At 38.4% G+C, this 16,371-nt stretch overlaps 1 protein-coding gene across 1 annotated transcript in view; it reads left to right on the top strand.

Moving 5' to 3' along the window:
• KIAA1328 (KIAA1328 ortholog) overlaps nucleotides 1–16,371 on the top strand; it is a 173,274-nt gene that overhangs the window by 142,538 nt on the left and 14,365 nt on the right. Inside the window, 1 exon segment of the mRNA XM_066569195.1 lies at nucleotides 840–948. Coding sequence (XP_066425292.1) covers nucleotides 840–948 — 109 coding nt within the window.

The following is a 16,371-nucleotide window of genomic DNA, read 5'->3' as shown; positions in this document are numbered from 1 at the left end:
AGAGGCAGCCAGGACAGCCATGGGGCTGAAGCGAGAGGCTGAGTAGGCTGGGTGTATTCAGCTATAAGTAGAGGTAACTCAGCATGGATCTTGCTTCTTACTTCAGCTACCTTAGGAGAGAGTGTAGAGAAGAGGGAATGAGCCTTCTTGGAAGTCATCATCAGCCACACAAGAGACAACAGGGAAAAGTCACAACTCAGAAAATTCTGATTAGCTATACAGAAAACATTTTTGACTATGGGGCTGGTCAATCAGTGGAACTAGAGGAGTTTCCCACAGAGGTTCTATCAGTGAGACATTCAGCACCTAATGTGATAAGTGTCTGAAACTGGTTGCTGCTGTTTGAATGGAACTACAAGACCTCCAAACTTCACCTTTAAACCTAGATTATTTTGTAATTCAAGAGTTATTTGGAGGTGGGAAGAAGGAATGGATTCTCAGTTCTATTTTATTTAAATGAAACTACTATTCAAGTGATATTTACACTTGGAGAACTAACATTTTAAAGCATGTAATGAGAACTGCATCTGTGAAACAAGCTGAATCCTGTGGGCCACTTAAGGAATAATAACCATGCAAGTCTGTCAAGCTCTGGGCAGTAAGATGGGTGCTGGAGAGCGTGTCTTATTCTACAGATTTGATTCTGTATGGTCCTGAAAAGGATGCTGTGCACAGTACTCTCAACTGATGAGCTCTCTGTCATTTCTCTGTGTATATTTCTCATTCAAAAACTGTTTCAGTTTTTCGTCCCAATGTTCTGTAATAAGGCAGAATTGAGAAACATCTATTCCAAAATCTCTAGCTTCTGATGCCTGGTTTGTCTTCACTTCATTCCGCAGGGACAACTTCAGGACTTAGGAAGGATGCAGCCATATCTCCTGGGTTGATGGGCAGCAGCAAAGTGCCTGCAACCACAGCCGTATCACCGATTCAGCATGACCCTTCACGGTAAGCTGCTGGGTAATCTCTGGTTTAAGATTCTGCAAACATAACCATCAAATTCTCCCAGATGCAGGGAAGTGACTGAATTTCTATGATGTTTCATATTAGCACACACTGAATAATATGAACTAAAACCTGCCATATCCTTTTGACATTTATAGTAAGCCTTAAGTTGCATGTTAGAATAAAAAAAGCAAGAATATGCCAGGTTCTAACATTTTAATTTTACTTAGATTTTGAACAGAAAGTATTTTATGTTCCAAGTCTTGACACATTAAATACCTTTGTAAATAATTTTAATGGACAGTGTTAACCCTGTTAGGTTTTACATTCGCTTGAAGATTTTAATCCCTCACCATTTGCTCGCCTCCTCCCCCACTCCCATTTTTATCAAATGGCATTTCTTTTAAAATGTTTTGTATGAGAGTTATTTTATGTTTAATGACAAGCAACAAAATCACATTAAGTCAGCAATTCCTGATTATACTATATGTCTGCACTAAATGCACTGGAAAAGCAGCATTATCACTTCTGTTCCAATGGAAAAACTGAAGGCAGCATTGTTGTTACGCTTAAAGGTCTGAAAACAACTTGCCTTCTTTAGGCAGGATTACATTTCTAGTGGTAACTGCCTAGAAGAACGGCATACAATCCCTGCTTTTCTTTATCATATCCCACATTTTCTCATAGTAAAATCTTCAGTTAAGCAAGAAAAAAACAGATTGAAATATGAACTTGCAGTATTTCATACCACTAGTTAGATAACAGTACAGTGGCATAACAGGAATGTGCAACTGTTCATGAGAAGAGTTAAATGCTTCTTGGAGGATGAGAGGGCTAGAATCAGATTTAATCTTCTCTTGGCCCAGTGGACTTGGAAAATGTATGCTTGATATCAACCCCGTATTCTTGGCAGCAGCTGGCAGTTTATTTCTATCTTCTGAGAGAACTTGTGATATATAATAGGTGAAAAACCATTATCAATATTGACAGATTTGTACTTACTTGTTATGGAAACACTTTTTTTTCCTCTGATGGAAGGGGTGATAATTCTTGGAGGATTTAAGAACTGAGTTAGATTGGGCTGTTTCCCACAAGTAGCTGTATGTTTAAACTAACAGAAACCACAAGATTGCCTAACCATTTCTCTTAGAAGCAATGGTTACCTCTGCAAGGCAGGCATAGCAGATAAAGTGTGTGTAAAGATACTGCTTGATACTGTCTAATAGTGCTAGGTTGAGATTCCATTCAAGCACTGAGAAGGAGATATAATTATGCACATCATATGAAGACTGCTCAGAAAAAGAAATTTTATTCAAGAGGATTGATGGTCTATTCTTTTCCACAGAGGGGAGTAAAATATTTGTTGAAATATGCTGTTAGAAATCATACTAGGTAAAGTGATCAGTAAAAGGAGTCTGATTAGCTGTCATCTTTAAAGTATTATTTTACCAGTTGATGAAAAATCCTCTATTTCTGGGCACTTTCTCCCATGCTTCCTCCCTTTCTTTCTCACCATTGGTGCTGTAGGTATTATTAACTAGGTTAAACAGCCATGTTGTGCTTTCCCTTACTCCTGGCCTTCTCTAATTAAAAATGGCAAATGGACAAATATTTCTGGGGAAACCTAAAGCTGATTCTATCCTTCATCAAAAAACCTGCTTGGGCAGCAGGTCAGTCTCAATTTATCACTGCATGCTTATAAGCTTAGACTGCAGGTTTAACTAACTAAATTAATCAATATTGAGAATTATTGCTGCTTTTGTGCCACTAAAGTTAGGGTTTGTCAGCATGTTCATTATGATCTGTGATTTGGGGGGGTTAACAGCTTAACCACAACAGTTGGCACAGATCTGAAACTTGCAACACAAAGCCCTAGCCTAAGAGCAAATTTATTTATTCAGCAGTACATGTAAACCTAATTACTTTTGACTATTTAAATTTATAGGACTAGATTCAACTCGTGTTTGTGCCAGCTTTAACTAGCACAAGCCCTGGCACCCGGCAGCAGCAGCAATGCAACGCCTGCCAGAGAGAAGGTGTTGGAAAGCGACAGAAGCTCCCTGGCAGCGAGAGGCACCAGGGTGCTAGCACAGCTTCTGGGGAGGGCTGGCTGGGTAAGCAGGCATGGCAGGTAGAAGATGTGTTGGCATGATAGCCTGCCTTGGCAGGGCTCAACTGGAGGCTTCAGTGTGTTACAGCTACCTCCTGCTTGGGAAAGAATTGCTGCAGTCCTGCTTCCTTCTCTGTCTCAGAATGAATCATGTCATGAACAAGAAATAAGTGTCCCTAGAAGATAGATGTAAACCTCAGGAGCCTTAGTGCTAGACCTGTAGAAGGACCAGTCTTTCAAAGTGAGTGTGCACAAGGTTATTTCAGTGATACTCTGAAAGAAAAAGAAAACCCCTGCATTTCCTTATCTGGCATCTGGAGCTGGGCTAATAGTGAATTTGTTTACCTGTCAGGCTTCTGTGCATGCCTATCTGCCTTCCATAATGTGGCCAAACACTGCAAGTTTGGTTATCCAGTATTCTTAAGCCAAGTGTCTACACCTACATGAGGCCCTTCAAATTCTGTTCACAGCAGGTCTGGAAAAGCTCTTCTACTCCATGTGCTTATTTATCTAGACCAAAGCCAATATATTTGGGAAGAAAATTCACATACAAGATTGGGGCTGGGCAAATTTGGAAGAGTAGATTTGTTCTTAAAGCATGGTTACTCTGATTGTGTTAAATGCTACCTTTTTGGTGACCAGTTACATTTTTTTATAAGTGGTGTTTGCCTAGAAGAGAGTGTCTGTGTGTCTGCTGGACTGGAGGGAAGCTGCACAGGGAAGTACTGGCATATTGATACTTTCATTTGGTAATGAAATTTTTACGTAAACTAGATCTTAGCTATACTCAGGTACTGATTTCAGCAAAGCAAATGTTGTATTGCATACAGAAGTGAAACTGCACTAAATTAAAGTATTCAGCTATTTCTGGGGGAATAAAAAAAAGGAAGTTATAAATTGTACATTCTGAAATACCATTTAATTTGATTACAGCCCTGTTGCAATTGTCAGGCTCTCCCCACGTAGCATTGAGTTTGGCACAGTAAGTCCTGTAACACTGCAGAAATTAAGCACTTAAAAAGACACAGGCAAAGTTTGTTCTGCTCACCATGGAAACAGATAATTCTCCTGTAGTGTTTTTCACTTTGGACAAAGCGAATTCAAGAACAGTTAGGTAAATTAAGGGACTGTGTGATAGTCAGGGATTTCAGCATTAAGTCTGTGGTTTTTGGTTGCAGTTTCAGATCAAAGCTTTCATACTTGCTGAATGCATTGTCTTAGAGGGAAGTTTCTTGTAGCCAATAAAAGAAGTGATTTAGAAGTTCTTGCAATATGAATGCTGTATTTGAGCTGTATTATTGTCTGTTAGACTACAGTGGCCTGTTGGAGTTCTTATAAACAGATTGTATTGTGTAAATTTGTGTTTAGGGACATTTTAAAAACAAAACTATTTACCCAATTGCCCAGCACATCTCAGGTGAATGTGTACTCAGGGACTTTTAAGCAAATTAATATCTGATGTAAAATATAATGTGCAGAATGGTATACTTAATAATGCACACTGGAATTGTCTAAAATAGATCGGTTGTGCTGAGTGTTAGGAAATATGACAGTGATGAGATTCAAGGTTTTGTCTTATGTGGTAGTTGATTTTCACGTCTTTGCATTTTGGATGCTTTAATATGGATATCAACTTAAGACGATTTCTGAAGTTCCTTAGAATGTAGAATCTGAGCAAGCACTGTCAAAGAAATAGAATTGTTTTTTTACCCTTAGGATCAGACACCACTCAAGATTCAAAAGGAGCAGAAAACTTTCATTCCAGATTTTACTTAGGAACATTTAAAGAGATTAAAAATATGCTTGGAGTAGGGTGGTGAGTTAGTTTCTGAAAGTGGTAGGAGACACAAGTTTTGCCTACTCCCTGAGAAAGCTAGCAGTGCAAAAAGTCCAATGTAGTTCCATATGCAAGTGATAAAACCAGACATTGGCAAATTAATCTCTCTTATTCACAGTGTAGGTTGTTAATTGTTCTCTCTGCTGGCTGTCGATATAATGTGAAATTTTCATTCCCCATTCAAGATGGAAAAAGTTGTGGCTGAAAATGTTAACATTTGCATTTTTATTTGTTGATTTATTTAAAGGACAGCCTCTCTTACAGCAATCCATCACTCAGTGACACCCCAAATATGAATAATGTATTGTAGACTTGCGGTTACAATGTGTAATAAGTGCCAGAGACAGTAGAAGAATGTTAACTATGTTGCAAATGTAATATTTATCGACTCATACTTTATTGCTTTCGAGGTTCAATAATACTGACCATAGGACATTAATATCACTTATCTTGATTTTAGTTGGGCACCTCTATATGTAGAAATAACCCATCTATCTCATACTTACAAAATAAATGTGAATTTTACAGCTCTTTGTAAGAAGTGCATTGTAGGTTTCTTGGCTTAGTGCTCACAGTTCTCCTTTTCTACCTTCTCATTTACCTGTACCTGACACTGATCCCCCTCCAGTTGCCTGACCCAGGTGTTGAACACCTCAGTTGAAGACCTCAGCAGTCTTCTAGAGGCTTCATTTACTGGCTGCATTGTGATCTTTGCCTCAGATAGGATTTGGGCTAGGTCTCTTTTCTTAATAAAGACCACGATGAAAAGAGTTTTCTATTGCTTCTCTTTAAAAAGGCAACAGCTGAGAGGCTAAAACAGAAATACCTTTTCTTTTGGAAAGACACACATAGCAAATCTAAATCATCTCTTTGAAGATTACAGATACCAGAAAGAGAAGTGTTTAATAAGTTCAACATTTGCTATAGATGTGGAACTCATTTTCAGAGAAATTTTTACTCAAGGAATGGAAATATGTTAAAGCAATTTAGGAAGATTGAGATTTAAAATTCAGTGGTTTTTGTGAACCAAAATTTTTTGATAACGTGCTTAAGGAAAGAATTTGCAATAAGGTTTTGCTACAGTTGCAAATCCTTCAGTAGTGATTATTCCTGTCTTTAGTAGTTGCTCCAGAGTTCTGCTATGGGAGCTGATACCGACTGGGCAAACGCTCCTCCTTATCTGCTCTGTTCGGTTACAACCACTAAAAGCTTTGAAGTCTCAGGGGGGAAATGCAGATGTGAACCCAGAGCTGGGATCTAAACCAAATTTAACAATGGGAGATTTCAAGCTTGTGTTGAAATCAGATTTCACCTGTGAAGCCTGGCTCTTGGGAAACCTGGAATTGGGTTCGGCCATGAAAATGATAAGCCTTGATTGTATTTTGTGTTGTAGACATCAAGTAAATTTTGAAGTGACATTCTGTATTTACATCTGAGGTTATCAAATTTAACACATCATTGGTTTCTTTCTTTACTGTGTGTAACAGGAACACCTATTTGTGTCAAAGAAGCCCACCTAATAGCTCCTTTGCAGTAACAGTTCGGTGTGTCCATTGCAGACAATGAAAATCATATTGGGAAATTCTGATTTGCAGTGCAAAAAGATTAATGTTAATTACCAACTGTTGGCTGTAATTGTCACCCTCATTAAAATGCAGAATTATGTATTTCTTAGTTATAAATAACCCTTCTAATTGTACTTGATGTATGCCAGTTTAATCAAAAAGTACACTTGCAAACAAGCAGATATTTGCATTAATCTAGCACTGGATCTTTGAGTCTTTTTTGATAGTCTTTTATTCCAAACCCGACTAGTTGGGGGAGGTCTATTACAGCTACATATCCTTTACACATTTTTTTTTTCAGCTCCATGGATCTGACAGGATTTTGTATTAAAATGAGGGGAAATGTCTTCTGGGAATGCTCAGTGCAACAGAAAATGTGTCAGTTTTGAAGTAGTTGGCAAGGTTTCCATCATTCAGTGGTATGACAATAACTTGACTGTAGTTTGAAAGTAATAATAAGCAAAGGAAAATAGAGTACAAATCATGTTATGAAACGGAGTTAACTCTTTGCATCATTTTCATTGTTATTTTAATTACTATTTTTTTACAATTTTTCCCCATGTGCATTTGCAGGTTCTCAAATACCACATCAAATCTTAAGAGAATGTTGATTCTTTGGATGTGATTCCTGTTTGCATTTGTAATCACAGCAATGAAAACAGCCTCAAAATATTTTAAGGTTCCTCTGTATTTTTCTCTACTCCTTTGTCAAAAAAAAAAAAAAAGTACCGTCTCTCTTTCCTGCACTGATACCTTGAGTGTTCTTCCTTGTACTTCTAAAAATTTTTTTAGAACTACTGTGATGGCAATTTCTACAGAGCATGGCAAGGTAAGATCAGTCTTGATTCCTGTCTTCATGGTTCTCTAAGCAACTGTTCTGTTCCTAGTACTGTAGTAATTTCTCTTCTCATGTTTCTGAGACATTCCCTCTTGTTTTTTGGAAATTTATTTTATTTTTGAGATGAGAGGAATAGATGAATAACATATACAGGATAATTGCATCTTACTTTAAGAAGCCTTTGTCCCAAAAGATGTCTCTGCCATCCTTCCACCATATTGCTTATGCTTAATAAATTCCCTTTTTCTTCTGTCCTTCACTTTCCTGGGCCTTTCAGGCTGTAAACTCCTCAGGGCAGGATCTTGCTACAGCGCATCTTTGTGCTTGGCTGATCCATGCAGTAATGATCTTTAACTGTGATGATGGTATAGTTAGGGTGGAATTTGTCTTGTTTATCTTGAGAAAACTGAGCTAGTTACCCTCACTAATTTATTTTAGAACCAGCTAAATATCCTTTTGGTCTTACCTGTTATCCCATGAGCTGTAAAATAAGTGTGGAGTAACACACACTGACACCTTATCCCTCTTGTAGCTGAATATGTGGAATTAAAATAAGTTGTTTGTCATTCATATTTTCATTATGGTTTGGAGGCAAATGCAGGGTTAACCTATGTGCTGCTGCATGGTCAGTGCCCTGATAATTAATATACTTTTAATGCTTTCACTGTGAATTGAAGGGCTTAGGCATCAAAGATGTAAAAGCCCTCCACTGTGGGACAGGGTGTGTATATGCCTGTTTCTGAGCATGCAGCATCTATTTCAGCAGTACATGAGCTTGTGATGTAGTAACATTTTCAATAAAAATCGTGGTGATGGAAGTTTGGCTGCTTTGGAGAGTCCTGTTCTGAACTGTTGTGACCTGCTGACGTCCTGTAACTTGAACTTGGGTACTGTGGTACTGCAGTGATTTTTTGGTCTGAGCAGGGCCTAGCACTTCAATTGTCCCATCCCTGCCCATCAGATGTGCTGTGCACCAGGAGATGGTCTCAGCAGGCAGACACAGCTCTGTCAGGTATTTGATAGCTATTTCCAGCTGATGAGTTTCCTGCTTCAAAAATACATTCCTGCCTCTCTGTCACTTAAGGACAGTAACCAGTTCTTGCTTTATAGTCCCTGATTTGTCCCATTTCCATTTGTCCCATTTTAATATATTTTTTAAGCCTTTGTTATATTCTAGTTTTCTGTCTCTATGAAGCTCATTTAGCTTTTCTTTGAGCTACCATGAATAGCATAGTATTATCAGCAAATGTCTCTTCCTTATTTGTCCTTTCTCTAGGCCACTTGTGAATGCATTAAAGAGTTCAGGCCCTCACAAATTTGTGTGAGCTCCACTGGTGACCTCTCCGGCAACTTTATAGCAGACCAGTTTTAAAGTTTTCTCTTAATTTCCTGGGTTTTAGCCAGTTATCTATCTATACATTAATGGCTTTTTCTCTTAGTTTATGTCAGCTTTTAAGTCTTTGGTAATAGATTTGCTGGAGGACTTTTGGAACTCCAGATAGACTACGTAAACTATATTTTTCTTCTTTAGATGCATAATAATCTTATGAATTTTGTAGAGGTCCCCAGTGAATGAAGACTTTATATTTAGTCTCTGCCAATATGTTGAGTTTATTAATTCCTTATTATAATTTCTATCAATCTGCTTGTTCTAAAGGTTAGACATCTTCATTTGTAGATTTCTGCATCTTTTCAGATCACTTAAAAAAATCCTGCATTTGCTCAGAACTGAAGCAGTTTTAGGCAATTAGTTAAAAGCTACAGTTGATAGTTCAGCTGTTTCATACCTGAGCTCCTTCAGAAGTTTCAGTGAGTACCAGCTGATTCCAGCAATTCATTAGTGCTCATTCATTTTGATTTTTTCTGTAATTTATTAGCAAGACATTTCATCTTCAAACAGGTCTTCTACTGTGTCCGCTGTAGCTTCAGAAAGTTCCTAAGTTCCTACATGGTGAATGTATCTTCCATTTAATGGAGTTTTTCTGCTGTAGCTTTATCATCCTGTTCCTTTTGTAACTTCATTTCCTTCTAGCTTTAACTTAAACTTCCTATATTTTATATGCTTAAAACTGGGATTTGTTACTGGACCTAATGTTTTCAGCAGAATAACCCTTAGTCTTTGGTCATTTGTGGCGTTTGATTTTGTGGGGATTTTTGGTTGTGGGTTTATGGTATTTTTTTTCCCTTCCCTTGAGCTAGCAGTTTGTTCAATTTTCTTCATTTAGACTGGACTGGATGACAGTTTACTGTTTAAACCTTAAACTGGTTCTTTCTCCATAGGTTGAATTTCCATTTTTGGAGCCCTAGTATGACTATTATTTTTTACAAGCTTTCTCATTTTTCTATTTTTTCCACTTCTGAAATGAAAGACTGTTGTAGCAAATTTTTGCTCAATAGTGGTTACTGTGTGTTGGTTGTCACATCTGGGTAGTGCAATGAATTGCTCCCAGGTGTGAGAGAGATTTTATGGAATGAACAGTACAACTAGGACTCTTCAGCTTGGAAAAGAGGTGGCTAAGTTTTGGATACTATCAGAATTTTATAAAATCAAAAGCGACATGCAGAAAATGAATAGGAAACAATTCTTTATTTTCTTGTCTACTGGAGGAACTGGTAGGCATCAGAGTTGTGAGATGGCACATTCAGATGATAAAAATGAAGACAGAAACCAGCAGTGAGCTTGTATCCTGACCTTTTATCATTATTGTGTTTCTAAATGCCACATATTTCAAGATTTTTATTGTCATTTCTTCTAATTCATAAAGCTTTTTAAAGTCATTCTTAATATATGTATTATAATAATGATTTTTAAATAGTTATCTCTTTTTAAATAGCTGTTATCTCTTATTATCTTTGTTGAGACATTTGTGATTGGCAAAAACCCAATATCTGGGCTTGTGTCTCAATCTTACCATGTTACATATCTGTCATGAGTTCAGTAGGACATCATAACAGAAGATTTGGGCCCTGATTTTTCCTGGGTAGAGTAATGAAAGAGCCAAGGTATCTTCCACATTTGTTTAGGGAAAGTAATAGGGGTGTTTCAGTGTAAAGAATATTGAATTTTGAACTACTGAACTTAATATGTTTTTATTTTGTTGTCTTTACTTTGGGGAGCACTAAAGCAGGTAACATGCCTTTAGCTTTCTGCTACAGAGTTGAAGGAAACAGAGAGTGATGTTACAGTCTCTGTTACAGATCTTTATTCATGCTGAGTGCACCAGTTTCTACTGCAGGTGTGACTTTTTTCTCTTCCTAGGCCACGTTTCCTTTTCAAAACCACATGCTGTTGATCATTGTTAAGTTTGGCTTTGTGATGGCCTGGATTAGAGCACTGAAGCTATCTCTTCAACCTTTCGATAATTGAGAAGGAAAACAGTATCTAGCTGGATTTTTTTTTTCACCATTTATTTAATTGTAGATACTGATTGTATTTAATATTTAAATTGCTCCATGCAATGTGTTTCTAGCTCCCCAGTAGCTTGGGGCCACGTTCATTAATTTTGATTTGTCTTGTGTTGTTTTTGGGATGGTACTTAGTTTATGGGGGGGGGGAAAACAAATTGTTTTTTCCTCTGAGGGGGGAAAAAACAAATTGTTTCTTTTAGTCTGAGTGTGTTGGGAGGGAAATAATTTGGAAATATGATGGAAATCTAAAACTTTTACTGAGAATAATATTATATCTTTGTGTCTGGCCTGTACTAAGTTAGCACTCTCTGTTTTAATGGTGGTGACTTAAATGTTGTTTTTCACCTTTGTTTCTTCCCACCTGTATAGTTTTGAAGTATTTTGCTTTGTTCCAAACTGCTAGAGAACATAGTGAAAATTACCTAGTTTAACATGTCCCTGCTTATTACAAGGGATTGGACTGGATGACCTTTAAAAGTCCCTTCTGACCCAAACTATTCTATTATTCAATGAAAAAAAAAATTGTTGATACAGTTCTTTTTTTTAATGTAAAAAAAATCAAAGACATTCTAGAGTACTAATATATAATTTATGTATTTAACATCTTTTAAAGTATATTCTCAAAGCCTCTAATGCCATTGTACTTTTAACTTTCGTTTTTGCTTCATCTGTGTTGAATCATCTTTTACTGCTTAAAACAGAAATTGGGTTTATTGAAACATTTCAGTTCTGATTATTTTATAATAAAGATGAAGAAGTCTAACCTAATGAAATCACTGGAATGAAATGAGAAAAATTAAAAAAATTAATAAGCTGAAGACTTGAAGTTTTTATTAAGTCACATTTGGCTGTATGTTTCTCTTTGTGTACTGTCTTGGATCAGTAGGATGAGAAACTTGTCTTGTAAGGAATGACCTTTGCACTGTTAGACTGACTTTCTCTGTTGTATTTCCAGAATGGTTACTGGAAATACATTGCCAATAGTTCTTGCATGCATTAACTTCTGTGCCTGTGATCACAAAATTGTGTGGTTTGAAATGAGCAGTATTACTGAATTCCAATTCTTCCCCCACAGAATTCCAGCCTGTAAATGTATTTTATAGAAGACATGTCTGTCAGTCTGTTGGGTCTCTGTGAAACATCCTAATGTACAAGCAGCATTATGATTTATGAGAGACTTTTCCATACTCTGAGAAATAAAGCTTCCTGCTCTCTGCAGAGTATCTGGTGAATCCCCGTGGGACTGTGTTGGTGTATCTGCACTACAAAGGTTGCTTGCTTTGCAGGTGGCCACTGTGATGTGGCACAGTCTTCTAAAGTGTCTGTGCCCCTGTGCCTGCTTCTGCCCAGAGCTTTTCCAGCTCCTCTCTTATTCCGATGACCTTGTCCTTGCTTAGGAGCCAGTGTTCTTCCAGGACAGCCTTTTCTTTTTACTGTAGCAGGTGAAGCAATTCCTAGAAGGACTTTAACAGTGCTCCAGCTGCTGCTCATCCCAGCTTCTGCTTAACTCTGTTAATTGCTCTGTGCATCCCTGTTCTTATCCATATGCTTGGAATTTTGAACCTGTATATCTACCTCGTTTGTAGGGAACAAACTGACCCCATAAAGAGTTGTTTTCTCCCTCCTTCCTTGCCAATCTTTTTCTTATCTCCTAATGGCCTCTCAGCATCTAGATTTCTAGACATGAAAGATAAGTGTGTTTTCTTAACTCAGCCTGCACTGACAGCCTGATTTGACTGTGATGAGCATCTTAAGAGATGTCTGGATCACTAGAATGTACAGGTCTGTTGTAATTAGCTGTACAATTTTCTTGCTTTTGCTTCTTCTGTTTTGTTATGAACTTTTTAGCAGCAGACTCTTTCTACCAGTGCACAAACTGTAACATCACATGACACTGACTTTACTCAAACCAGAAGATTTTTGTGCCAAGGTTGTAACATTGTATCATTACTTCATTGTATCTGTGTGAAAATTTTAATTTCACGCCCTGCGGACTTCACTGTCTCTGTGCACTCTGATCGTGTTGTTGCATAGAAGGGTAAGTCCCTGGGTCACATTCATTTTGTAGTGTAGTTTTTTGAGGCTTTTTTTTTTAAAGTTCTGTTTCCTTTGAGAGATCTTGCTGTAAAGTTAGCTCAGGACTTCTGCCAGGAAAATATTTGCAAGCTTAATGGGAAGATAGTAAAACTATTTTTGTTAAGTTTTTTACAGTGTGGCTATGACAGTCTTATTAAAAAAGAAAAAAAATACGTACAGAGTGTGGGCTACACTGCAACATATTTGCATGTGAATAGTTGTGACTTGGTGAAGTATAAGTTGTCACTTGTTGAAGTGACTTGTTCAAATATATCATCAGGTTTCCCATAATCCTGGTTTTCATGAGTTGTAGACTTCTCTACAGAAGTTCTGAGCAGAGCTTCTTGGCTCATGTTTTGATTTGTTTCTGGAGATTCCTGGTTTGCAGGCATTGATTGGTATTTTAAACTGCCCTGTTTGTGTGATGCCTGACCTGCATGGGTGGTAGGTGAGCATCCAGTCCTTGGTCTGTGTTGATGAACAACCTCTTTGGGCAGTCTGTGCCAATGTTCAACCACCTACACAGCAAGGAAACTTTTTTACTTCCATTTGAATGGAATTTCCTTTATTTCAATTTGTGCCCGTTACCTCTTGTCCTTTCCCTGTGCACTCTGGTGAAGAGCCTGGCTCCAGCTTCTTTCCTTTCCATATCAAGTATTTATCCCCTTTGGTGAGATCACCCTGAGCTGCATTTGCTCCAGGTTGAACAGTCCCAGCTTTCTCACATTTTACTTTTGTGTCAGATACATCAAAGCCTTAATCATCTTCATTGGGTCCATGTCTCTTACACTGGAGAGTCCAACACAGGGCACAGCACTCTAGCCGTGTCCCACTGGTGCTGAGTTGAGGAGGATCAACCCCCTCAACTTTCCAGCAGTTCTGGCCTTTGCTGGCTTCTATTCAGGGTTTTTTGTGTATCACAACAACAAGTATCCAGATCCTTCTGCAAAGGTGCCTTCCAGCCAGTCAAACCTGCCATGTGCTGGTGCCTGGGGTTATTCCTCCCCAAGTACAGGACCAGGCATTTCCTGTTGTTGCAGGCTGTGAGATGCTTGTGAGCCCATTTCTCCTGCCTGTTGAGGTCCCTCTCTGTACACTTTCTGGCCTCACTCAGCCTAGAGTATATTCTGAAGGATATGGGAATGAGAGACTTAGCATCAGTTTCTTGAGCCATTAAGTGCCCTGCCTTATTTTGTAGTGTATTAATGACCTTATGTAGTTTCTAACAGAATCATGGACTGTTCGCAGGTGTGTGGTTATCGGAAAGTAATCCTGCAGCAGCCGAGATCATCTTTGCTAGTTACTGCTGGGAATGAACAAACTAAAATTTCACTTCCCTGCCCATCTGTTCAGCAGCTGAAAGTAGGTAATTTATCTCAGTGGGACACCTACCACCTGTGTAAAGTTTTTGAAAGAGGTTGTTAGCGTGTGATGACTATAGCCAAGGGACACCGGGCCTGAGCGCCTCATGCTCCGTGCCTCACTGCTGTTTTTTTCTGTAGGGTGCCTTGCAACCCGGTACTTGCACAGTGCCAGACCTGCTCGGTGGCTGTGTCCCTGTGAAGCTGACAGAGGCTGTGCCTGCTCTGCCACACGACCTGCTCGGTGCCGGCGGCGTGCGGCTCCTTGCCAGCCGTGGCCCCTCTTTGACATGCTAAACCAGGCACCACCAACACGCTGTATTTTTTACAGCTACTGTTTTATCTCAGTGGCTCCTCTTGAATTATGTATCCTCATCTTTGATGTATGAAATCTCAGCTGATTTAAATATTACCCCAGAGAGTTCAGCACACCTGGAAATGGAACAGAGTGACAGATAGTCCCAGTCTTTCCATGCTGGAGCACCGAGTAAGAAGTTTTACAGCAGTTGGGTACTGGAATACAATTTTTATGAGACCGTTGTTTTTTCACATATGGTCTGCACCCAAGCAGTCAGTGGATTGGGATGCCACGTATTTGAGCTCAGTTGCAATGTTTGTTCTCAGGCAAATTGGAGGGAATTAGTTCATATAAAGAGCTGGTGCATAGGGGGATCATGGGCTGATGTTCTGTTAGGAGCTGGGCACCAAATGTTTCTCTAGATAAGGTACCCAAAATTGTGTGTGCCTGTCACTGGGAGGTGAGTAGAACAGAACAAGTAAATGCAAATCTGTCTGAAAAGCAGTTGCTATCTGATGTCAGGCTTCTGAGCATGGTATGAAGATAAAAAACCAACTGAGTATATGCTACATATATAATGTCAGCAAGATACAGAAATCACTGTGTATATAAACCCTAAGCACTCCAGCCTATGAAGCATACTTCAGTTTCTTTTGTATGTTGTGGTCACTCTGCTCCCTGCAGGAATTAGACTTCAGATGAAGTGCAAGAACCTAATCACTCACTCATGCCAGCATAGCTGACATAAAGATTATGCCAGTTACTATGTCATAAACAAAGTGATACCAGTTAAAAGCTGAGAACAAAAAGCAGAGCTCATTTCTAGTGCAATCTGGTCTGAAGAATGGGCTTTTTGCAAGACAAGCTGTATTCAGTCTTTGTATTTTGACTGTTAATATACCTTATATTTAAATTCCTTTTGGTTTCTACCCAATTTCAACTTACTAGCTCTCCACCACACCTCACTATGTGGTTACTTTTGCCCTTTCTCTTTTGCTGCTGGTTCCCTACCAAGGGGCTACTAGCACAAGCACATGGTCTATCATCATGGCCTTGCTTCCAGGGATCAGAGGCTGGGAGATGTTTGCATTTACCTCTGGAGTGTAATTCTGACTGATGGGTTCTTATCAGGTTTGTGAAGTCCATCCATCCAATTGTCTGTTTCTGTTTTGAAGACCAAGCAACCATAAAGTTGAAAACGGTGTTGTATTTTTGGAATCTGAAATTTCAGACAATGCATTTATGAATTATTTATGAAGAATGTGTTTTCAGTAATGTGCAGCATAAAATGGAATGAATGCGTATCCATACTTGCCCTGAACTCTCCAAAGTGCATGCTAATAAACAGAATGATAACCTACCATCACTTCTGCCCTGTAAGATTTACAGTGCAAGCACTTTTTTCTGTGGTTTAATTCAAGTCAGTTTGTCAAGTTAAAGCTCTTGTGTTTTGTTTTAAAGTACAACTTGGTGAGTGATTTTCTATTACTTAAAGAAATCTAACTGCTTTTTTCCCCCTTCTTTCAACCAGAGTTACTGTCTAAATTTTTCTAGTCAAGTTGGCATACAGCCACCCTAAATTATACTTTAATTCACAATTAGAAATGAAGTGGTAACCGTGCAGAGCAGCAAACCTTTCATTTAAAATGGCCATTATATAAGATCATGATACTCCCAGATGATTAAGATATTGAAGAATAATTTAGATATCCTTAGATTTTTAGCCATTTGGAAGTGCTGGGCTTATTTAATTTTTTAAGCCTCCCTGAAACAGCTTTTTCCATAATGACAGTAATGCAGGACTCTATATTATCACAACTTGATGTTTACTTGTATCTGAATTGTCTAATGCCAACTTGTTTTCACTGATATAGCTGACAGGGCAGAGATAATTAAGAAACAGAAGAATTTGAGTGCTGGATTTGCTATTACA

This window comes from Molothrus aeneus, chromosome Z (assembly GCF_037042795.1).
Source record: "Molothrus aeneus isolate 106 chromosome Z, BPBGC_Maene_1.0, whole genome shotgun sequence".
NCBI classification, from domain to species: domain Eukaryota; kingdom Metazoa; phylum Chordata; class Aves; order Passeriformes; family Icteridae; genus Molothrus; species Molothrus aeneus.
This window is presented reverse-complemented; position numbering and strand designations above follow the sequence as displayed.